At 37.5% G+C, this 25,647-nt stretch overlaps 2 protein-coding genes across 2 annotated transcripts in view; one reads left to right on the top strand and one right to left on the bottom strand.

Annotated features, from left to right (window-relative positions):
* The window catches only part of HBP1 (HMG-box transcription factor 1), a 48,085-nt gene extending 23,002 nt beyond the window's left edge, over positions 1–25,083 (top strand). Inside the window, exons 6-11 of the mRNA XM_063448093.1 lie at positions 2,342–2,454; positions 4,190–4,346; positions 6,096–6,240; positions 15,547–15,873; positions 20,972–21,113; positions 24,111–25,083. Of these exons, the coding sequence (XP_063304163.1) occupies positions 2,342–2,454; positions 4,190–4,346; positions 6,096–6,240; positions 15,547–15,873; positions 20,972–21,113; positions 24,111–24,128 (902 nt within the window). The 3' untranslated portion in view covers positions 24,129–25,083. The remainder of the gene's footprint in view (positions 1–2,341; positions 2,455–4,189; positions 4,347–6,095; positions 6,241–15,546; positions 15,874–20,971; positions 21,114–24,110) is intronic.
* Positions 25,084–25,190: 107 nt separating this feature from the next.
* The window catches only part of COG5 (component of oligomeric golgi complex 5), a 498,415-nt gene continuing 497,958 nt past the window's right edge, over positions 25,191–25,647 (bottom strand). Inside the window, exon 22 of the mRNA XM_063448101.1 lies at positions 25,191–25,445. Within this exon, the coding sequence (XP_063304171.1) occupies positions 25,331–25,445 (115 nt within the window). The 3' untranslated portion in view covers positions 25,191–25,330. The remainder of the gene's footprint in view (positions 25,446–25,647) is intronic.

Below are 25,647 nucleotides of genomic sequence, written 5' to 3'. Positions count from 1 at the left end.
AACATAACAGTCGTACTTAAGGCTTTGGAAGTCGCAAATTAGGTGGCAACGGGTATGTTGGTCACGGCTATAGTTGTGCTGAGATTGTATGTGATTCTAATTTAGGTTTTTGTATTCGCCTTATAAGGTTTTGTCCTTTTGTTGTTTCTTGTACATGTGTTTCAATGCGAGTTGAGTGAACGATGAGTAGCTTTAGTCCCATGGAGAATGGGAAGAGGAGTGAGGAGATGTGACAGGAGAATAGTAGGAAGGCAGATAGAGGAGGTACAGAGAAAGTTACAAAATAAAGGGGAGGTTCGGGTCGTAATCATAGTAGGAAGCGAGCAGGTCAGCGGAGCGGAAGGGCAGCCAGGTGAAGTGCTTGGTTCCCTAAGTCCCTCCCAGCGTCCCTGAGTAAGCCTCCCATGGCTCCCACATTTGAGTAAACTTACTTAATGTCCCCCTGACATGACCTTTTGTTTTTCCATGAGATAGTTATCCTTAAGTATAATTAGTACCGTGGCCATGGTTGGGGTCGTGGGTTGCAGCCAACTCTGCGTTAAGGCTCTACGGGCCGCTGATGTAATGTTGCATAATAGAGCCATCTCTGGTCCTGCCCAGCCATCTATTGGTCTAGATAGCAGGGACACCCATGGGTCAAGACTAACATTTTTGCAGCATCTGGGAGACTAGCCTCTCCACCTCCTTCCAAAATGTGGCCACTAGGGAGCAACTCCACCCTATGTGGTGGTACGTGCCTCTGTCCCCACACAGTCTCCAGCATTGGTCTGTTGGAGTTTTGCGCATGTAATACAGTTTCACCGGTGTTGTGTACCGTCTGAACATTGTTTTAAAGGCCTGTTCCTGTAAAGTCATGCAAATCGATGTTTTACTGTTGGCCTCCCATATGTCCTGCCAGTCAATGCCCTCCAGTACCTTTCCTAGTTCCGCCTCCCATCTATTATAGGTCAACTCCCCCAAGTCCGTGGTGGTGGAGCAGAGGTGAGAGTATATGCTGCCGATCAGACCTTTCTGATATGTCTCAGTGTCACACAGCTTTTCATAAAAGGTGGGCTGCTTGCTTTATGTGGGGTAAGCTCGTGAAGTCTCGCATTTGAATTTATCTGAAGAAGTCTGTGGTCGTTAATTTGTATCTAGTTTTAAGTTCGTCAAAAGAGATCACTTTGTCGCCTATATAAATTTGGTGTATGCGTTGCAGTCCTGCATATTTTAGGCCCTTATATTCTCGTGCTCTCATATCTGGGGGAGAAGACTGTTTTTAAGTAGGGGCATCATGGGGGTTGGGAAGGACATCCGGTCATTTTTTCATGCGGAGATGTCCAAGACGCGGATGGAGTTGGTGAAAGACGGGCAGGTGGTTCGCAGTGGTGCCTATGTTCTTTTGGAAGCCATATATGTAGTTGTGGGATGTCGGCGTCCATCATCATGGACTCCAAGTCCACCTATCTCCTCGGATCTGGGCTACCTGTGTGAGTTGGGCTGCCACATAGTAATGGAGGTGTGGGAGTCCCAGATCTCCAGCAGTTTTGGGGCGGTATAGTATAATGCGTGCCACATGGTACCTCTTGTTCTGCCATATGAACCTGTCTATTTCTCTTTGTAGGGGTGTTAGGTCTTTTTTTTTGTAATTGGTAGGGTTAGGGCCTGAAATAGGTGTAGTATGCAGGGGAGGATGTTCATTTTTATTGAGTGAATTCTGCCCATCCAGGAAATCGATTTGTCTGTCCACCTCTCCATGTAGCATGTCAATGCCCGTATAAGAGGGGCGTATTGGCCTGATATAAGATCTCTGGGATAGCAGTGAGATTACAATACCTTGTTTTTTTAACACAAAAGGATTGTTTTACTAATCTCAGGCTATATTGCCCTTACCATTACACATACTGTGGATAAAGAAAATTTGTGTTCTTGCACTGCCAGTGGATAAATGCCCGCTCAGTAAGTTTAGGTTTTAGGTTTCAAGCTGGGTCATGGTATATATAAAAATGTCAGTGCAAGCATTTTTGGTGCAGATTAATTTAATCAGTTATGTGCACATTTTCCTATTAGCAATTATTTGGAGAGCTGTACTAGACAATCAAATAATCAGTATGGAAAAACATCCTCTAGTTCTTGATTGGACATTCACTACTTCCATTTAGTGTGCTATTTTAAAATGAGTACTTTACCAGCAAGGGGTCAAACTGTTAACATGAAAGCTCTTCATCTAAAACAAATTTTCATGGACTATAATCTTCAATCACTAATACTGTGTAATATCACTTCTGTGTGTAGATTTATTGGATTAATTTAGCATGTTTCCATTTTTAGAAATCTTATGCAATAATAAATGTTTTTCCAGGCACACGTTTATGCTTTCACAAAGGCCGTAAAAAGCAGTGGCATGATGTAGAAGATTTTGTCAAAATGGCACATTATAGAAATGAGCGTGAAATGACAGCAGGAACTCATAAGGTACATTTATAATTTCAAGTGTCATACTTAATTGTTTAAATTTTTTTTATTCTTTATTTTTTGTGTGCATATGAGTAACAGTCATTCTTGCAATGCCCCAACAGAAATGGCAAGACAATTAACTGGTCAAAGCATAACAGTTACAAGGCATTCGAGTGTAGTGCACAATTTTTCAAAGTGCTCTAAGGTACAGGCTAGGCAGGACATGTCTAGAGTAAATATTGAGAGAAAGCTTCTAACCTATGCAGGCAAGTTCATAGAGATATTAAAGTAGGTTGTGTAACATGCTTATGGTTCTGAGATCTAGTATAAAAAAACTAGATTATAGGACGTGCAAATATCAGCATTACATGTAACATGAGAGTTCCCAGGAGCCCCCGTAAACTGTAAGCTGGAGAGAATTCAGAAACGTCAGAAGAGAGTGCCTGAAAATTAGGTAGTGACACAGGTAGCACCCCACAGTGTCGAGGAGGTAAGGTGGATGGCTACAAGCCCCTCCCAGAATGGCCAGGTTAGCCTTTTCCAAACTGGGTTATGTCATAGTCCCACAACGAGGAGATATATTGCAGACCATCGAACTTCAAAAAGAGATGGCTGATCAAGCCGTATGTTGCGAGTGGGGTTCTCCCTAGTACTTCAGAGAGGTTGATAGTCCCAGCATTAACCCGCAGCCGTGCTTTCTGCATCGCTGCCAGCTGTCGGAACGTTGGCGCTTCCTGTGTTTTAAATGTTGCTTTACAGGGTATCAGGATCACTAATTGGAGAGTTGTGTATAACTTTCCTTACTTTGCCATGAAGACTGGCTATGTGTGGGAACACTTCATGTGAGGAGGTACAGTCCACTGAAACTCAGGGGAAGAAAGTTTTATTATAATCTAGTCCTTCCACCCACATTTTTAAGTTGCTCAAGTTTATCAGATGTAACTTTTTGACTTTCATGTACATCAAAATGTAAAATCTTAGCTATGCATGGTAGATGATTTTGTTTAATACATGCATTGTACATCACAGAAGCAAACTGTGGACCATTAGTTTGCTTGGGGTCCTAGCTCTGTCTGGGGGCTTGAATTACCAGCAGTTCTCCATGCTGCCGTAAGTGCGAGCAGAGAAAAAATGTGTATCCAAAGAATTATAACTGCAAAAATCTATCTATAAAGATAAGTACATGTTAAAGTAACATGTCGTTTGCGTTTAATTTTTTTTATTTAAGACAATAATAGTGATTTTCCCACTAATGCAATCCACACTAGTGATTTATTGAGTTATATAGCATCTATAGAATCCATTGTGCTGTGAAACACGTCATGGACCGAACACATTAGAGAGTGCAGTGCTTGGATTCTTGATGGCATATTTGTAAAATGAGATACTCGGAAGTATCATTCCTAAAGCAAGTTTTCTGGGAATTCTGTGAAAGTGGAACTCTGAAAATTACACATTTGGATAAAACAATCACAACCCAGTTTTAATCTAGACACAACATTGTTTCTGTTTCTCCTCCTCTCTTTATGCTGACTGAGAGGTGCAAAATTCAGATCTTATTATCGTGATTGTCATTGAGTAAAAATGGAGGCACTTTTTCTTTTCTTTTCAGACCTCTTAAACACATACTTGTTTAAATACAGAGGATAAATAAACCCAATATTAAAAATCCAGGAATTGGCAGTAGTCCTATAAACCACTAGAACATACTTTTTTGTGATCCCTGTGGTGTTTAAATTATCTTATATTTTAGGGTTATGGTGCTGATGGTTTGAAGCTGATCTCCCATGAAGAGAGTGTCTCATATGGAGAATCGGTCCTGCAACTTACTTTTGACCCTGGTACAACAGAAGATGGCTTGCTCACAGTAGAGTGCAGACTGGACCATCCCTTTTATGTTAAAAACAAAGGTATTGTAAATGAGTGCATGATATATTGTGTATGCATTAACCTTTTGTGTCGAAAGAGCATTCAAGCTGCTAATTGAATTTATAGATTTGCTCTATCTTTTTTGCTTTTTTGTTAAGGTGATGTGTTAAATAGGCTATAAAACATGCTGCACACCTATCAGTACTACTGTATCCTGCCACAGCAAATACACTGCGTGCGTTGCATTTTATTGACAGAAGGTGCTCCTTCTGAGAGCATTAACATTTTTAAATAGTTTAAAGTCTTCACTAGGACGACTGGTAAGTCACTCTGACAGCTTCTAAAGGCATGTTTTCTGTAAAATGTAAACTGTCACACTAAAAGGACAGAGTCTACAAACCAAAACCACTTAATTAAGAAGTGATTAGGCGGCTTAGAATGTAACTTTAAGCTAGACTTAGTAAACCTGGAGGGTGTTATTTGTTGGGCAACACAAGCTAAACTTGCTGAGACAAACTTTGTGTGCCTTGATTGGTAGTTGCATTTGAGGGAAAGAGAAATGTAAAAAGCCTACCTTTTCCAGTAGGGACTCTACTGAAAGCTTTGTGAATGAACAGTACATTTAAGGACACTGAATTTCTACTGTAACATGTAAACTCTGGTGTGGTGAATACAGTGTTTGAAATTAGGGTGGATAATTATCAGTGTGTTCTGTTCTAAAAACTGGTCTAGACTCGAGTACTAAAAGTGGGGACAGTCACCATGGAAACCAATGAAATAGACAGGCACATTCCATTAGTGACTACCACTTTCACATATTTACAAAACTTATGTTTATTTTCAAAATGTAAAGAACTGATAGATGTACTGAAAATGTTGTAGAATTCAAATAGAATGTATAAATGATGACAATTACAAAATGAACATGTGATTACATATCTTGGACAAGGAAACCAGTGTGAGAACAGGAAACAATCAGCATCACAATTAGAAATTACTAAAAGTGGCATTTTCTAGCCACTGTAAATCATGAAATTAAAAAAGAGAACTTAAAAGAAAAAAAGAAAACTTGTAAATACAGTCGATTAATTCATTGCTCTACAATAGCATTGCTATGCAAAGTAGAATGAACGACGACTAAGCAGAATAAAAAATAAAATATATAGTTTACCAATAAGGAAATTAATCAAGGAATCTGCTTTCTGTGAACAAATATACATTAATAGGAGGGAATCAAAGTAACCCACAGTTGCTATAATTTAGTGTATTTATGTCTGTCGCCAGTGGCTGACCAATTAATTTCTGCCATAAACTTAGTAAGTTCAACTTGATACATACATTCTTGTAGGGTAGGTATCCCGGAATTAGCTGCTACTATAAGGTGGGCTAATAAATAGTTATGTTTCTTGGCAAAAGGGCTAGGCCAACATCTTAAAATCTGTGTTGGGCAGAGGTTGTGTGGTTGTTGTAAGACATCCTTTATAAACGCCAAATTTCTTGCAATGAGACTGAATTGTTTGCACCACTTTTAGAAAAGAACACAAACTAATGCTCCTAGAATGTCTACTTCACATGTATGGTTTCTCTACATAAACTCACTTAAACAGGTGTACCATTTCCATGAGTGCATGCCAGTGTATACACACAAGAGAGTGCATGAACACTGCTCTAATTAATTTAAAACTACAGCTTGGAAGTGTAATGGACATACACTAAAAGGTGCTCAGCCATGTTTCTGTCAGATTGTGTAATGTAATTCTGGATCTTACCAAATTGTTCATGATTTGCAGGTTGGTCATCTTTTCACCCAAGCCTAACTGTGGTTCAGCATGGCATTCCCTGTTGTGAAATCCATGTTGGTGATATATGTCTACCTCCTGGACACCCAGATGCCATAAATTTTGATGATTCCGGTGTTTTTGATACATTTAAAAGGTAACTGTTGATGTTTGGAGGGAAGCTACAGAAGTAGTAGAATTGTTATATCAATACAAATTATTCCACCCTAACCCCATTTCATTTTGTAAATGGATGTACTTCAATTTATACCATTTGCGTTTCTTATTTTTGAAGCAAAATGTATTATATATTTTTTTTATATAGAGTACAGAAGGGGTCACACGTTTTACCTTGTTTATGTTAAAGTACTGTTAAAGGACCACTATAGTGCCAGGAAAACACTCGTTTTCCTGGCACTATAGTGCCCTGAGGGCCCCCCTCCCGCCGGGCTGGATGGAGAGGAAGGGGTTAAACTTACCTCTTTCTCAAGCGCCGGGCGGGGAGCTCTCCTCCTCCTCTCCGGCTGAATGTGCATGCGCGGCAAGAGACGCGCGTGCATTCAGCCAGTCTCATAGGAAAGCATTTACAATGCTTTCCTATGGACGCTGGCGTCTTCTCACTGTGATTTTTCAATGAGACAGCCACTAGAGGCTGGATTAACCCAAATATAAACATAGCAGTTTCTGTGAAACTGCTATGTTTATAGAAAAAAGGGTTAATCCTAGATGGACCTGGCACCCAGACCACCTCATTAAGCTGAAGTGGTCTGGGTGCCTATAGTGGTCCTTTAATGGAGTGCTTGCAGATTTCCCTGAAATCTATGCACTAGGTCTAACGTTGAGAGCTAGACAAAACTACTTTAAGAAACAATGCATGCACATACATACAGCTCACACATATTTTACTATATGTAACTGTTTATCACAGCAAAATGGATTCTGTTCTAGGCCATTGCTTAACAAGACCAATCACCATAAAAGATAACAACTAAAATAGCTTTTTTGGAAACATAATCCAAAGCTGTATTCTAGCCTAAATGTTTCAGTTTAGATTTCAGCTCATTGAAGTGTTCTGGGTGCAGTGTCCCAGCACCCTGAACCAGTAATTATTGCAGTTTTTTTATAAACTGCAATAATTACCTTTTTGTGTTACCCCCTCCTCTTGTTGAGACAGTCACTAGAGGGACTTCCAGATCGTTAAGCTGGATGTCCTCACGCTATGCATGAATAATGGTTTCCTATGGAGAAATCCTGATACGAGAGCGAGGGAGGAGCAGAGGTGGACATGAGGGGTTTATATGCCATATATATATATATATATATATATATATATATATATATATATATTAAAAAAAACTGTTTTCCTGGCACTACAGTTTCCCTTTAACCCCTTAAGACGATCGCAGTATGGGGGACTTAAATGGGAGCCCCTCTGTCCTCTATGGCCCCCAGGGCCATGTGATCGCGAGGTCCTTGCAAAGACCCCCATGTCAATGCCAGCAGGGGGAGTGCCTGTAATGACAGGTACTCCCCCTGCTGTCTGAAAAAAATTAAATAAATGTTAAAACAGTGTAAAAATAAGATTATATATACTTAGATCATATATATATTTATTATATATATATATATATATACACATAAATATACATACACTGTCTACGTGTATTTTAATATTAATATATACATAATTATATATATATATATATATATTAATATAAAAATACACATACAATGATATTGATTAAATATATATTATTTTCATTATATATATTTATATATAATAAAAAATAAATATATAAATATGTAAAAAAAATTAGATACAAAATATATAAACATGCGTAATTTCGTTCTAACTGTATTTTAAAATTAATATATATATAATATATTAATATATATATATTGATATCAAAATACATGTAGAACGAAATATATATATATATATATATATATCTCTATATATATATATATATATATATATATATATAGTAATTCTACGTATATATTTATGTAATAATTTTACATAGGTCATTTTATTAACCCCTTCAGGACGGAGTCAATAGTGCACGTTCTGATCAAAACAAAACGTAAACAAAAACTGGAATTTGCGCTATATGTCTTCACCCGTAGTTCCCCTCTTTCAAATTATATGCACCCACACTTATTATATATCATTTTGTTCAGGAGAAACAGGGCTTTAATCTATCATTAACTATTCATATATGGAACATAATTTATTATGAATAAAATTAAAAAAAAATTGAGAAAATAAGATTTTTTTTAAATTTGCATTTCTGTCTGACATTTTAACTGTGAATGTCATAACACTGTTAGATTTTACTGCAAAAAAATGCACATATTTGTAATCAGCGATGTCTCACGAGTACAACAGTACCCCCCATTAACAGGTTTTATGGTGTTTTGGAAAGTTACAGGGTCAAATATAGAACATTCCATTTTCAAATTGAAATTTTCCAGATTAGTAATGTTACCTTTGAGACGGTGTGGTAGCCCAGGAATGAGAATTACCCCCATAATGGCATAGCATTTGAAAAAGTAGACAAGCCAAGGTATTGAAACTGGGGTATGTTTAGTCTTTTTTAGTAGCCACTTAGTCACAAACACTGGCCAAAGTTAGCGTTCATATTTGTTTTTGTGTGAAAAAAGCAAAAAAACTAATATTTGGCCAGTGTTTGTGACTAAGTGGCTACTAAGAAATACTGGACATACCCCACTTGCAATACCTCGGGTTGTCTACTTTTGCAAATGGTATGCCATCATGGGGGTAATTCTCATTCCTGGGCTACCATACGCTCTCAAAGGCAACATAACCAATCTGGCAAATTTCAATGTGAAAAAAATGAAATGCAAGCCTTATATGTAACTCTCTAACTTTCCAAAACACCATAAAACCTGTACATGGGGGGTACTGTTATTCTCGGGAGACTTCACTAAACACAAATATTAGTGTTTTAAAACAGTAAAACATATTACAACAATAATACAGACCATAAAAGTGCAGTTCGCTTGTAAAAAATGCGAAAAACGTCACTTTTACTTAAAATATCATCGTTGTAATACAATTTACCAGTTTGAAACACTAATATTTGAGTTCAGCGAAGTCTCCCGAGTAAAACAGTACCCCCTATGTACAGGTTTTATGGTGTCTTGGAGAGTTACAGGGTCAAATATAGTGCTTGCGAATTAAATTAACTGCATTTTCTCCCTGTGTTGTCAGGCATGTCAAATCAAATTTTAATTAATCAAATCACATAATTACGTTAAAAGATTATTTAAATATACACGTAGAATTTTAATATATATGCATTTATATGTATTTAAATTCTACGTGTATAATAATGTGTGTGTGTGTATATATATATATATATATATATATATATATATATATATATATATATATATATATATATATATATATATATATATATATATAGAATGTCAAGTGTATTTTGTTACATATATATATATATATATTAACAAAATACAGTTAGAATGAAATTACATATGCATATATAATTTATATAAAATTTTGTTTCAATATTTTATTTATTTATTTTATTATTTTATTTATTTATTATTTTAATTATACGTATTTATATATAATATATATATGTACATCTATTATATATATAAGTGTATTTTAATATTAATATATGTACTTATATTAATATTAAAATACACTTTGTATGACGTTACACACACACACACCTATATATATATATATATATATATATATATATATATATATATTTAATTTATTTTTAAACATGTTTATTTTATTTTTTTTACACCTCCTACCAGCAGGGGGACTGTCTGATATTTCAAACAGTCCCCCTGCTGGCAGATCCACAGCCAGCTATAGGGGGCCATGTGATCGCTCTTTGAGAGCGATCACATGGCCCCCGGGGGCCTCATTTGCCGGAGGGGGGCTGCCTGGGCTGTCAGGCAGCCCTCCAGAAGAGGATCGCGGCGGAGGTAAGTACAACTCACCTCCTGGGGCTGCAAGCCGTTACGGCGTACCATGCCGTCGCAACGGCTTTAAAGCCCATTTCATGCGTGACGGCATGGTACGTCGTAACGGCGGGAAGGGGTTAATTACAATTTGCAGGACTTGCTTGACAACCCAGGCCGAAAGTTCAGGGAATTAAATTTTCTAGCACTATATTTAACCCTATAACTTTCCAAGACACCATAAAACTTGTACATGGGGGGTACTGTTTTACTCAGAAGACTTCGCTGAACACAAATATTAGTGTTTCAAAACAGTAAAATATATTACAACGACGATATCGTCAGTGACCGTGACATTTTTTGCATTTTTCACACACAAATGGCACTTACACTGACGATATTGTTGTGATACGTTTTACTGTTTTGAAACACTAATATTTGTGTTCAGCGAAGTCTCCTGAGTATAACAGTACCCCTCATGTACAGGTTTTATGGTGTTTTCAAAAGTTACAGAGTCAAATATAAGGTTTGCGTTTCAGTTTTTTCACATTAAAATTCGCCAGGTTGCCTTTGAGACCGTATGGTAGCCCAGGAATGAAAATTATCCCCATGATGGCATACCATTTGCAATAGTAGACAACCCAGGGTATTGCAAATAGGGTATGTTCAGTTTTTTTTAGTAGCCACTTCGTCACAAACACTGGCCAAAATTTGCGTTCAAATTAGTTTTTTGCATTTTCAACACTAACTTTGGCCAGTGTTTGTGACCAAGTGGCTAATAAAAAAGACTGGACATACTCCATTTGCAATACCTTGGGTTGTCTACTTTTGCAAATGGTATGCCATCATGGGGGTAATTCTTATTTCTGGGCTACCATATGGTCTCAAAGGCAACGTAACCAATATGGCGAATTTCAATGTGAAAAAACTGAAATGTGTAACACACTATATTTGACCCTGTAACTTCCCAAAACACCATAAAACCTGTACATAGGGGGTATTGTTTTACACGTGAGACATCGCCAAATACAAATATGTGAATTGTATTGCAGTAAAAGCAAACAGTATTTTGACATTCACAGTTAAAATGTCACGTAGAACTAAATTTTTTTTTAAACAATTCTTATTTTCTCCCATTTTTTAAATATTTTTTTCATATTAAATTATGTTCCATACCTAAATATTTGATGTTAAACGAAAGCCCCGTTTCCCCTGAATAAAATGATATATAGTAAGTGTAGGTGCATTTAATATGAAAGAGGTGAATTACGGTTGGACAGACATATAGCGCAAATGCCAGGTTTTGTTTACGATTTTTTGGGATCACAACTTGTACATTTGGCTGCGGTCTTAAGGGGTTAAGCACTGTTTCAGGTCTGTCCCATAGTTATGCAAGTTATTATTATTGATATTTGTATAGTGCCAACTAATTCCGCAGCCCTTTACAGTATGACAGGGGGGTAATTTACATTAAATGAGACAGTTAATGCAGTGAGACTTTTCATTAGTCTATAATTAACATATACTCACGTCCTGGAATGCCCCCTATAGGTTCATACATTTTTAAGTTCTTATACCAGATAACTTTATTGCTTTTGTGAAGAACTTAATTTTGTGATTTTGATTGCATGAGTACCACATGTTAATTATGGGATGTCTACATGAGATTATATTGTTTTACACCTGCAATGACTAGCAACACTTATTGTTTATCATGCTTAATATTTTTCAAATTACATTTAAAAAAAAAAAAAAAGACACAAAATGACACTTGCTTTTTGTGTGTTTACTTTACATGAGTTTCCCCCCCAATAATCCTTGAAAAGACTAATCAATAGAGAATGTCTTCTTGTCTAAAATGACAATGTCTTTATTCAAAAGTGTTATGGGCCATTTTTTCATCCTGCCATAGTTAAAGAGACACTCTTGAATCAAACTTTTACATCTGTTTGAATAAGTTCTAGAGTGTCGATTCCAGTGGCAATGTCCCTCCATTGAGTGTTAATAGAAAAAAACATGTATTCCTAGAGTGTTAGTGTTTTCTGAAATATTTAGATTATATTTGTGTTCTCCTTCCCCCAAATAGTAAAATAAATCTCACTGCTGCTCATTTTTGGCTGAGATCATAATGACAGATGATGTCAGCCAATATAATGCTTTGCATTAAGGAAACATTGGGGGGTTTGTGAGTATGAACGGTAACTACCGCACAGCATCTCCTTATAGAGATGCATTAGCTCAATTCATCTTTATGAGGCTCATGCACACGCTGCATTAAGACATTGAACATCGGTCCTGCAAAAATTGCAGTGAGAGCTGCTAGAGGTGGTCTTGGGACTAATGTAAAAACTAACCTTTAGGAAAAGCAGTGCTTGCATTGCTGATGCTGCAGGCACGGTCTCTTTGTACTAGAACCACTACAATAATTTATAGTGATTTTAGTACTTAGTGTTTTTCAGCAGTTTAATTATGTGAGGGTCACTGCCAACAACAGCTGGCACCCACTGGAGGTATGGTTGAGGCAGACATTACACTATTCCTTCTAATCATATCAAGTTATACAAGCATTGCTGCTCGGGCTAATGCTCTTCAGTAGCCCAACAGCACAGAGGAGAGGGAGGAGCTTTGCTTAGTGTTGAACCATTCAGAAATGGCTTAACACTGAGGAAGGGTGTTGCTAATGATCTCCAGACAGTAAACCCATTTTAGTGAGATGAGGTGGGCACAGTGCATACAGTTTCCCACTACCACAAAATAAAATATCCCCTTTATAATAATATATATATACAATATCCCCATAATAATCTTTTGTTGTATTCTCCTAATTACTTACCGCATACATTAGTATATTGAGTAGGAATGTTAAAAATGCCTGGTGATCATGAGATTGTGTCTTGGATTTTAGCGATGTAGCTGAGACATGTACTGAAAATAGTCCTTTACAGAAACTGTATGTAATGGCCTTTCAGAAGTAAAGATAATACAGTAAAGAAGGGCAGTCTAAATCGTGTTTCAAGCATCATTCTTTAGCACAGGCAAATCAGTAAAAGATTTTCATTTTGAAACTCTTCAGCCGCCTGACTTATTTTTTTTTTTTATCTCTTTTACTATTTTTAGCATTCAGGTTTATTTGTTTTTACATTTTCTTATAATTTTTATTTTTTTTTGGGCCCATTTTATTAGGCCGAAGATAAAGACTAGAATCAAGATGTTAAAGAGAAATAAATCATTTTATTTACCTTCTGTTTGTTTTTTTAAAACTTGGGTAAACCTACTTGTCCTATCTAATGATTACGAGGGAGGATAGGTAAGATATATGTTATACTAGGAAGGTGACAGTGGCTTGGTGACCTTTGGCCACCAGGTTATATTATTTTCATTTTGGGACCAGACCATCCTCAAGTAAGTTAAAAAGAGATTGCCTGGCCCTATCAGTCTTCAGAACAGGGACTGGATTTATTTTGACCCTCTATTTGCTCATTACTCAAAATGCCAATTCCCCTACCTAAATTTCACTACCCTCCTCCACCTCACCCCCCACCCCTACCCCAACCCCACCCTTTTTCTTTCTTTCTTTCTTTCTTTTTTTTTTTTAAAGCAGCCTGCTGAATGTTTTTTTCCTGCTGAATGGTTTACCCTGGTGGCCAGGGCCGGCCTTAGGGGTGTGCGAGCTGTGCGGCCGCACAGGGCGCCATGGTGCAGGGGGCGCCCTGAGGCCGCATAGCTCACACGGCATGTCTGTTAGCCGCAATGCTAACAAGACATTTGCCTTGGGCGGCATTTTCCAGGGGGCGGCAAAAAAAGCCGCCCCCAAATGCCCAAGGCAAATGTCTTGTTAGCCTTGCGGCTAACAGACATGCCTGGCTGCTGGGCGGTCGGGCGGCGCTGGCGGGCGGCTGGCGAGGGAGCACTTCCTCTGAGCTGTATGCTCAGCTCCCTCGCGCGCCGCAGAGTGAGGCTGGGAGCCGGAATATGACGTCATATTCCGGCTCCCAGCCTCACTCTGCAGTGTGCGAGGGAGCTGAGCATACAGCTCAGAGGAAGTGCTCCCTCGCCAGCCGCCCGCCCAGCCCAGCAGCCACTGGACCACCAGGGAGGAAGAGACCCCCCCCCAGCATTCCCAAAGGTAAGGAGGCTGGGGGGGGTCTAAATAAATGTTAAAAAATGTGTTAATGTGGGTGAGTGTGTGTGTCTGTTAGTGTGTGTGTGTGTATGTTAGTGTGTGTGTATGTTAGTGTGTGTGTGTGTGTGTGTATGTTAGTGTGTGTATGTTAGTGTGTGTCTGTGAGTGTGTATGTTAGTGTGTGTCTGTTAGTGTGTGTGTGTGTGTGTGTATGTTAGTGTGTGTCTGTGAGTGTGTATGTTAGTGTGTGTCTGTTAGTGTGTGTGTGTGTGTGTGTGTGTGTGTATGTTAGTGTGTGTGTGTGTGTGTATGTTAGTGTGTGTCTGTGTGTATGTTACTGTGTGTCTGTTAGTGTGTGTGTGTGTGTGTATGTTAGTGTGTGTCTGTGTCTGTTAGTGTGTGTCTGTATGTTAGTGTGTGTGTGTATGTTAGTGTGTGTCTGTGTCTGTTAGTGTGTGTCTGTGAGTGTGTTTGTCTGTTAGTGAGTGAGTGTGTGTGTCTGACTGTGTGTGTGTGTGGCTGTCTGCCTGTGTGTGTCTGTTTGCCTGTGTGTGTGTGTGTGTGTGAGACTGTCTGCGCGTGTGTGTGTGACTGTCTGCGCGTGTGTGTGTGACTGTCTGCGCGTGTGTGTGTGTGACTGCCTGTGTGTGTGTGTGTGTGTGTGTGTGTGACAGGGTGTGTGGGAAGGGGTAAGGAGTGGGGGGGGGCGGGAAGGGGGGGCGCTGTGAAGATTTTTTGCACAGGGCGCCCAAATGCCTAAGGCCGGCCCTGCTGGTGGCAGAGGTGAATTGGCTTTAGGGAGTCAATTGTGTTGTTTTTTTCTCATTTATTTATTTTCTCAAACTGTTTCACCCATATCTGCATTGTGACAGTAGGCTGTAGTGGGTATGATAAATGGGAGATGCCCATTGATATCAGAATTATTAAATTAAAAAAATAAGTTCCAAATACAACTCTGCAACTAAGCTTTTTTTTTATTATTATTTTTTTTAAATAGTGCGTGGTATGACTTATAATCATTTTTATTTTATTTTTCTGATTTTATCATATGCAAGGAGGACTGGCACCATTTGGTGGTTAATGATCCACAATTTATTCTTCACAACTTAATAATTGCTCTGTGAAATCGTAGTAAAACATTTATAAATTGCCCATTAATTTCGAGTTCCATTCCTTTACAAGCTAATTTTACTTTTAAAATGCATAACTTTCACCACTAATTTTCTTATTCTCAATGGCTCACATGTTTCAAGTAGCGTTATTCTATGTCGGTGAGCAAGCTGCTTATTACTGTTAAAGCTGAGGTTGTTACACATTGCAGTATGACAGGTTTGCCTTGTTAGTACTCATTAGCTGTGCTTTTGTTTCTAGTTATGACTTCACCCCAATGGACTCTTCTGCAGTTTATGTGTTAAGTAGTATGGCACGTCAGCGCCGCGCTTCCTTATCCAACGGAGGGGCGAGCAGTCCAGATTCGGAGAGATCTGAATATAGCAAGGACTGTACGTCTCCAAGATCTTCACAAACTTCCTACTCTACATTATTTAACAAAACTGGCAGGAGCCACAGCTCAGGGACTGCAAACTCTGTGATTGCCACCTCCCCAAACAAGTGCAAAAGACCAATGAATGCCTTCATGCTTTTTGCCAAAAAGTATAGAGTTGAATACACTCAGATGTATCCAGGAAAAGATAACCGGTAATGGAACTTGACTTCATATCGTAAGAAATGTTAAAGGCAATAATCGTTAGTTGATACCAGCTAAAATGGTTACTTGTTAAAATGAACATATATATTTGGAATCTCAATTTAGATTTGTGATATTTTAAGAGAAAGTGTATAGAATGCGATACTGCAATAGGACAACAGGGTAAATTGATTCTCCTCCATACATTACTGTTCATGTTTCCTACTGTTATTATACTATTCACAAGTTTATTTTGAAATATGAAGTACATGTCCCAGTTAATATTTTACACACCTAAAATACCACTTGAACCAAATTCGTTGAAAAAAATGATCAGCCAAATAAAAAATAATAGCCAATTCCAAGTTGGCCAGCATAATATCTGACCCCTCTCCCTCTCCCACTCTTCCCTCCCTCCCCCTAAAAAAATAAATAAACCTGCATATTGGTATCATGGGGTACTCCTATAACAATGTATAAAATAAAACCATTTGTGGTTTTAGCCACAAATGATAACACCCTGCACATTGAGATTTAGTCCAAACAGTCCCCCTCCTGCATTTTTATTTAGCTTATTTTTTTATTTTATTTGTAAACTAATAATGCATTGTGTGATCTCACTAAATTCAGGTTAGCAACTGATTTGACTTTAGATCAAGTAATGCATTGAAAATTGTTACAATAGAATTTCCAGGATCTAATCTACTGGTATACTGATTTTGAAAACTGTCAATGGTTCTAGGTGAAATAGTTTGTCCGATAGAATGTGATTGTACTCATCGAAGCGGTCAAACGGTAAAGCACTTACAGTAGTATGGATTTCAGTTAACAAAAAAAGATCATGGTACAATGTCTAAAGTAAAGAACACCTGTATATCAATTTTTAAACATAAGCACCACTGTTAAAAGATCATTGCAAAGTACGGTATTTAACCTGAGCCTCTATGAAAACTACAATCCTGCTCCATGTTTTATATTTATGTGGGGTCTTCTGAGAAGGGTATATTATAGTAATGCTTTCAGATGAGCACAAGCAATGACAGCCAGGATTCATCTCACACTCTCAACATCACCACAGCCTGGACCTAATGGTACTGAGGCTGTGATGATTTTAGGGAAGGGACGAAATAGGAACAGATTAATTTGGTTTCCAGACAAACTCTTATAGTTTCATTTTCCATTACTGGCGGCTTCATTTATATCCTCTGCTAATCACATGGATAATAAATGTGTAGGCATAATGTTAAATGTACTGTCTGTGCCTGGAAGGCCAGCTTATCTGCAGAGGAAAAGCTACAAAAGTGGCCACTTCTATTGCTGTTTAGAACTGTAATCCAGCAAATTCTTCCATGTGACGTTCTTAAAGGAACACTATAGTCACCTAAATTACTTTAGCTAAATAAAGCCGTTTTAGTGTATAGATCATTCCCCTGCAATTTCACTGCTCAATTCACTGTCATTTAGGAGTTAAATCACTTTGTTTCTCTTTATGCAGCCCTAGCCACAGCTCCCCTGGCTATGATTGACAGAGCCTGCATGAAAAAAAAACTGGTTTCACTTTCAAACAGATGTAATTTACCTTAAACAATCGTATCTCAATCTCTAAATTGAACTTTAATCACATACAGGAGGCTCTTGCAGGGTCTAGCAAGCTATTAACATAGCAGGGGGTGAGAAAATCTTAATTAACTATTATTACGTCCTTTTAAAAGCGGCTCTAAACGCCGCAGGGCGTAATAGTACGCCCTCCGGTTTTTAGTAACTTACCCGGTCGCCGGCGGTCCCACGCCGGCGATCGCGGTTGGGGGGACTCCCAGGGAGCCCCCCCGCGGCACATCTTCCTCCTCCGGTCCCTCCCGGTCATGTGAGAGTGAGGTCCTTGCGAGGACCTCACAATCACATGGCCGGTATAGCTGGCTGCAGCAATGCCAGCAGGGGGACCAACTGTAATGACAGTTGGTCCCCCTGCTGGCTGAAATCAAATAAAATAAATGTTAAATAAGTGTAAAAAAAAAAATTTATACTTAGATCATATATATATATTATATATATATGATCCAAGTATATATATATACACATATACATACACACACATACACCGTCTAGGTGTATTTTAATATTAATATATATATAATTATATATATATATATTAATATCAAATTACACGTAGACTGATACTGATTAAATATATATATAATTATTGTTATATATATATATATATATATTTATAAATAATATATAAAAAAATATGTAAATACGTAAAAAAAAATAAAATAAAAAAAAATTAAAAATAATATTAAAAAATATATAGATGTGTTTTATTTCGTTCTAACTGTATTGTGATATTAATATATATATATTTATATCAAAATACACGTAGAACAAAATAATATATATCTATATACATAAATATATACGTATATATCACTATATATATACCTATATATAAATAAAAATATTAAAAGAAAAAAAAAATATATATATACACATATGTGTATATATATACATATATTAATTCTACACATATATTTATGTAATAATTTTACATAATTAGGTATCCTAATTAATTATAATTAGCGGGACCTGCCTGACCACCCATGCCGAAAGTATAGGGAATTTAATTTGCTAGCACTATATTTAACCCTATAACTTTCCAAGACACCATAAAACCTGTACATGGGGGGTACTGTTTTACTCGGGAGACTTCGCTGGACACAAATATTAGTGTTTCAAAACAGTAAAATGTATTACAACCATGATATCGCCAGTAAAAGTGAAGTTTTTTGCATTTTTCACGCACAAACTGCACTTACAGGGACAATATTATTGCTGCAATACCTTTTACTGTTTTGAAACACAAATATTTGTGTTCAGCGAAGTCTCCTGAGTACAACAGTACCCCTCATGTACAGGTTTTATGGTGTTTTCAAAAATTACAGCGTCAAATATAAGGCTTGTGTATAATTTTTTTCACATTAAAATTCGCCAGATTGCTTACGTTGCCTTTATGACCCTATGGTAGCCCAAGAATGAAAATTACCCCTATGATGGCATACCATTTGCAATAGTAGACAACCAAAGGTATTGCAAATGGGGTATGTCCAGTCTTTTTTAGTAGCCACTTAGTCACAAACACTGGCCAAAATTGGCGGTTTTTGCATTTTTCACACACAAACAAATACGAACGCTAACTTTGGCCAGTGTTTGTGACCAAATGGCTACTAAAAAAGACTGGACATCGCTTATTTGCAATACCTTGGGTCGTCTACTATTGCAAATGGCATGCCATTATGGGTGTAAATTTATTTCCTGGGCTACTATACAGTCTCAAAGGCAACGTAACCAATCTGGCGAATTTCAATTTCAAATGTAACACGCTATATTTGACCCTGTAACTTCCCAAAACACCATAAAACCTGTACATAGGGGGTACTGTTTTACACGTGAGACTTTGCTGAATACAAATATGTGTATTTTATTGCAGTAAAAGCAAACAGTATTATGACATTGACAGTTAAAATGTCATGTAGAACGAAAAAAATTAAAAAAAAATCTTATTTTCTCCCATTTTTTTCATATTAAATTATGTTTCATAGCTAAATATTTGATATTAAATGAAAGCCCTGTTTCCCCTGAATAAAATGATATATAATAAGGGGGGTGCATTTAATATGAAAGAGGTGAATTACGGTTGGACAGACATATAGCGCAAATGCCAGGTTTTGTTTACGTTTTGTTTCGTTCACAACTTGTACATTTGGCTGCGGTGTTAAGGGGTTAAACAGAACTTACAATAAAGAGCCTAAATAGGGCTCTCTTTACAGGAAGTGTTTATGGAAGGCTGTGCAAGTCACATGCAGGGAGGCGTGACTAGGGTTCATAAACAAAGGGATTTAACTCCTAAATGAGGATTGAGCAGTGAGGCTGCAGGGGCACGTTCTATACACTAAAACTGCTTCATTAAGCTAAAGTTGTTCAGGTGTCTATAGTGTCCCTTTAATATGTCAGTGTAATTTGGAGTGGATGGCTGCACAGCCACCTTCTTCATTATCCACTGGCCATCCATGGTAAGGCAGATGTAATCTTTAGGTAAGTATACTTTTAATCCAGTCATTTGCAAGTGATTTAGTTGGCATAGATTATACTTAAAGGAACACTATAGCCACTAGAACCACTACAAATTAATGTAATGGTTCTGGTGTCTGTAGCCTGTCCTTGCAAGTTTTAGCAATATAAACACTACCGTTTTACAATGGTGCCTAGTAACACCTCTAGTGGCAGTCACTCAGACTAGAGGTGCTTTCTAGTCCAGTGCTGCACTCAGTCTCATGCTCTACATGAAGAAACTGAATGCTCCCCATAGAGATGCATTGATTGTATTTCTCTCTGTGATAATGTGCTAATTGCAGTATTTTGCCATGCATGCGTAATAGCCTCCCAATGCATTTATATGGGAAAGCATTGGATTTGCTGAGATCATCAAGATTAATGATCTCAGCCATGGAAGCGGGGACAGCTGCGGTAAGTCGGGTGTGGTATGAGCGAAAAGGTGTGTAAATTCACCTTTTCAGGGCAATCGGAGCAGGGCCATTCGCCTAAACACCCATACCATGACTATTGTGTCAGGAATATATGTTTGTAAATCTAATTACCAGTCCTGCTTTACTGTTGGACCTGAATTGTAGATCTTGTAGCTTTATAAAGACCTGCATTATGTTAAAAGAAAATGCAAAGTATGAATTTAATGCTTTAAAAATTTTTTACCTGAATGCTCACAATGATCGCAACAAAGTTCAGCCAATCAGTGGTAAAGGGTGAAAAACTATATGCACTCTAATGGTGGTTGTTTGAGGATTCATTTAAGAATTGTTTATGCAGATGTTTTTTTTTTTTTTTTCTAATTGCCTGGATAAAGGAAAGTTGTAGACCCAGGTATAGTCACCAAAACAACTTTAGCTTATTTATGCAGTTCTGGTGTATAAATCATGTCATGTAATAAGTGAATAACTGCTATATATACGTAGTTAGGAACAATTTCTGACAAAAAATACCTATGTATTAAATGAGCTTTGTTAATGTGTTTTATTGTATTGTGCTGCCTCTTTGCAGAGCCATAAGTGTGATACTTGGTGACCGATGGAAGAAAATGAAGAATGAGGAAAGGAGGATATACACGATAGAAGCTAAAGCTCTGGCTGAAGAACAAAAACGTTTAAATCCTGACTGTTGGAAAAGGAAAAGAACAAATTCGGTATGTTTACAATCTATCCTCTTGGGATGCTTGAATGGTTTCTTCTGTTCAGTATCTCTGCATTCCATGACACTGATTGTATGTACTATTGCAGTGTTCTGACTCTAATGGTAATGACATATAAATATGTTATCTATACCTGTATTTTATGGTAATATCACTGAAAGGGTTTTTTACTAAAGGAATAATTCTAAATTAATTGCTAATTTAAAGTCAGAGTGGCCAAACTCTAAGAATAGCTAACTTTGAGAATTTTTCCAATTTTGCTATTTTGACATTAAAAGACCACTCCACACACATAACAAACTACAAATTTCAGGACTTACCTGAAATCCCCCTGCTGCAGATCCAGCCCTCCTGGGCCATGTGATTGTGAGGTCCTTGCGAGGACCTCATTATCACATGGACAGAATAGCCGTCCATAGCAGTGCCAGCAGCGGGAGTGCCTGGAATGACAGGTAGTCCCCCTGCTGCCTGTATTAAAGTAAAATAAAGTTTTAAAACCCCTTAAGGACACATGACATGTCTGACATGTCATGATTCCCTTTTATTCCAGAAGTTTGGTCCTTAAGGGGTTAAAATAAAATATTATATACTTAGATCATATATATATATATATATATATGATCTATTACACACACACACACACTTACACAGTCTGTGTATTTTTAAATATATATATATATATATATATATATATAAATATATAAAAAAATACACGTAGAATTATATTAAATACCGTATTTATCGGCGTATAACACGCACTTTTTCTCCCTGAAAATAGGGGGAAAATCATGGGTGCGTGTTATACGCCGATATCCCATATTTACTTACCTGTCTTGAAGCGTGGGCCGGCTTCACAGCGCGCACCGCGGTACTGGAACTTAAATTTCAGGTTCCGGTTTCTGGCGGGACTGAAAGGAAGTGTGCACATTGTGTGCACACTTCCTTTCAGTCCCGCCGGAAACCGGAACCTGAAATTTAAGTTCCAGTACCGCGGTGCGCGCTGTGAAGCCGGCCCACGCTTCAAGACAGGTAAGTAATTATGGGACAAGAGGGAAAGCTCACTAGGGGACACTATGGGAGGAGGGACACTATGGGAGGGGGGAGACACACTATGGAAAGGGGGGGGGGCACTATGGGAGGGGGTGGAGAATACTATGGGGGGGGGGGGGTGTTTCATTTTTTTCACATTGAAATTTGCCAGATTATGTTGCCTTTGAGACCATATGGTAGCCCATGAATTAGGTATATTTTACCCCCATGCTGGCATACCATTTGCAAAAGTAGACAACCCAAGGTATTGCAAATGGGGTATGTCCAGTCTTTTTTAGTAGCCACTTAGTTACAAACACTGGCCAAAATTGGCGTTTAAATTAGTTTTTTGAATTTTTCACACACAAATATTAACGCTAACTTTGGCTAGTGTTTGTGACTAAGTGGCTACTAAAAAAGACTGGACTTACCCCATTTGCAATACCTTGGGTTGTCTACTATTGCAAATGGTAGGCCATCGTGGGGGTAATTCTCATTCCTGGGCTACCATACGGTTTCAAAGGCAACGTAACCAATCTGATGAATTTCAACTTGAAAAAACGGACAAATTTAACATGCTATATTTGACCCTGTAACTTCCCAAAACCTGTACATTTGGAGTACTCTTTTACACGTGAGACATTGTTGAATCCATATGTGTATTTTATTGGAGTAAAAGCAAACACTATTATGATATTCACAAGTAAAATGTCATGTAGAATTAAACAAAAAACATTTCTTAATTTCTCACTTTTTTTTAATATTTTATTCATATTAAATTATGTTTCATAGCTAAATATTTGATGTTGAATGAAAGCCATGTTTCCCCTGAATAAAATGATATACAGTGGGACCTCGGTTTACAAATTTAATGCGTTCTCTGGGACGTTTCTTACTGCGAAAAATGTGTAAACCGAAACGCGGTTTCCCATAGGAATGCATTGAAAACCAATTAATCCGTTCTGGAGGTCAGAAAAAAGTCAAAATGAGCTGGGATGGAAACCAACCCACAATGCAGAACACACAATAAAAGGCATGCAAACAACGAAGCTCATCTCTCTACCTTTCCGCAGCTTGCGAAATGCACCAAAAAGTCCCAAAACAATAGCAAACAATTTCCAGAATGGCTCCAAAACTTGATGAGCCAAAAGCCGCTCCAACACCTCCAAAACTTCCACACTCGATGCCATGTGCTACCCACAGGCTCCAGCGTGCAGGAGGCGGTGCTATAAACCTCCCAGGCGTAATGCATCCTGGGGAAACTTTCTTTGTATTGCGAAAAAAATTGTAAACCGAGGCATTATTTTCAATAGATTTTCATTTGTAAACCGAAAATGATGTTAACCGAGGCGTTCGTAAACGGAGGTCCCACTGTATAATACATGTGGGTGCACTTAATATGAAAGAGGTGAATTACGGTTGAACAGACATATAGTCAAATTCCAAGTTTTGTTTTATTTTGATCAAAACGTGTACATTTGGCCCAGTCCTTAAGGGGTTAATTGACATTTTTGCCATAATAACCAGACTAAAAACATTTCTGAATTTTTGGAGAAAAATGCCTTTGAATTTAAATTAAAGGACCATAAACATAAACCACTACAGAGTGCTCTGTGCACCTAACCAATACTCTGGGTTTAACAGTGTACCATCATGCTGCATCAGGTTAGGGCTGTAGTGGTTATGGTGCTTAGAATGTCCCTTTATACGTTTTATATTTATTATGTCTAGAATGATGAAATTACTTTTACAAAGGAAATGCAATGCTATTTTTTGAAAGTTCAGCAACAAGGGCTGATGGATATTATTTGGCCAGCCTTAGGATACAGCTACTATATTTACCAACAACAACAAAAATCACAATGAGTGTTTTTCCCTTTTCTCTACTTTTTACACTTACATGTATATACATGTTTTTTATTTTCGTTTAGTAAATTAGCTTTCTATTTTTTTTCCCCCCAGGGTTCACAACAGCATTAAACATGAATGTTGACAGATATTTGTGTTGAGTTTTTTATGTCGAATGTGCTATACATCTGGATGGAGGAAGAAAATCTGGCATCACAATGTCTTTTTGAATTTGTGTGATGATACAATAATTGGTATAATTGTCAAGAGAATGACGAGTGAAGGTTTTCTTTTTCTTTTTTTTTTTTTTAAACAAAAAAAAATTATATATATATATAGCATTAAGTATGCAAAATATCAATATTTAAACCAAATTGCCTTATTTTTGGAAAATTATCTGGTAACCTAGGCTTGAAATTTGTTATCCTGTGGTGCTAAAATGAGGTGTGTATTAGAACATTGTTTAAAAACAGACAGGTAAAAAGGGGAATTTATAGACCATATAACTGCTGTTTATTGACCCTACTGCTTATTAATATGTATTGCACAGATTTAATTATATTTGGACGTCGGAATATGTAAGTTTCTGACGTGACATTTTAATGCAAAGTGCATATGCACTAACTGACTATCCAGCACCACTCGGCTACATTACATTATATGGCAAGTCGATCGTTGGCTTCTTTGTGAACAGGAGTCTGGAATCTATTACAGAATCCTCCAAATGTTATTGAAAAGCATAACTGTTTAGTGATTTAGTTGGCTGCAGAAGCTACAGGTAGAATTTTATTTTGCTACAGAAAATGTCATTTATGATGAGGAGGGGGAGGGGAACGACTTTGCACTTAACTCTGGTGCAACACTCGCACTTTACTTTTTCCTGCAACTGTCAGAGTGAACAGATGCATTTATTTTTTATTATTTTTGTTACAGTGGCATAGCTGTGACTTGCTGCAATCATGGCTCTTCGTGCTAATATTCAAGAATCACGGCTGTAAAACAATGTGTCTGACATGTGTCATCATATTGCCCCTATAATTTTTGCACATTATATACTTGTATATTTCAAATAAATTTGTTCAAATGATGGTATGGTTTCATTATTTCAGATAATCAATAACACAAATGGTTTCTAAGCACAATTTATTATACAGAGATCATTTAAAAAAAAAAAAAAAAATCGAATGTGTCAGAACCTAAGCCTTATTGATACAAAAATACCTGATTAAATATATTAGAAATAAGATTGGGAATTTTAATGTCTACGTTTACCATATCCAAAAAACATTACTGCTAGGGCTTTTAGATTCACTCTTTGTCAGGTGTAGAAATTTCTACTGCACAGATGATGTTGCTTTTTGGAGCAGTTGGACCATGATAGGATAAACTGGAGCAAACTCTTTGCCTTCTCTTGCTTTCACAGACTGTGTATATGCTTCTATTGCACCTCTGAAAAAGAAAGATGTAGTTTAAACATTTACAGTACCTTTCATCCAGCATAAATAGTGTTATCTACGTAAACCCATCTGCACGTGCTGTACCTGTAGGAATGAGTCTCTTAAGGCAGCACCATCATCCCAAACTTACCTTGGAGGGGGGCAGGGGGAGCTGCTAGTTTTTTAGGGATGTTGCTGCATGGGAAGTAATGCAT

The sequence above is a fragment of the Pelobates fuscus genome, chromosome 3, assembly GCF_036172605.1.
Source record: "Pelobates fuscus isolate aPelFus1 chromosome 3, aPelFus1.pri, whole genome shotgun sequence".
In the NCBI taxonomy this organism is placed as follows: Eukaryota; Metazoa; Chordata; class Amphibia; order Anura; family Pelobatidae; genus Pelobates; species Pelobates fuscus.
This window is presented reverse-complemented; position numbering and strand designations above follow the sequence as displayed.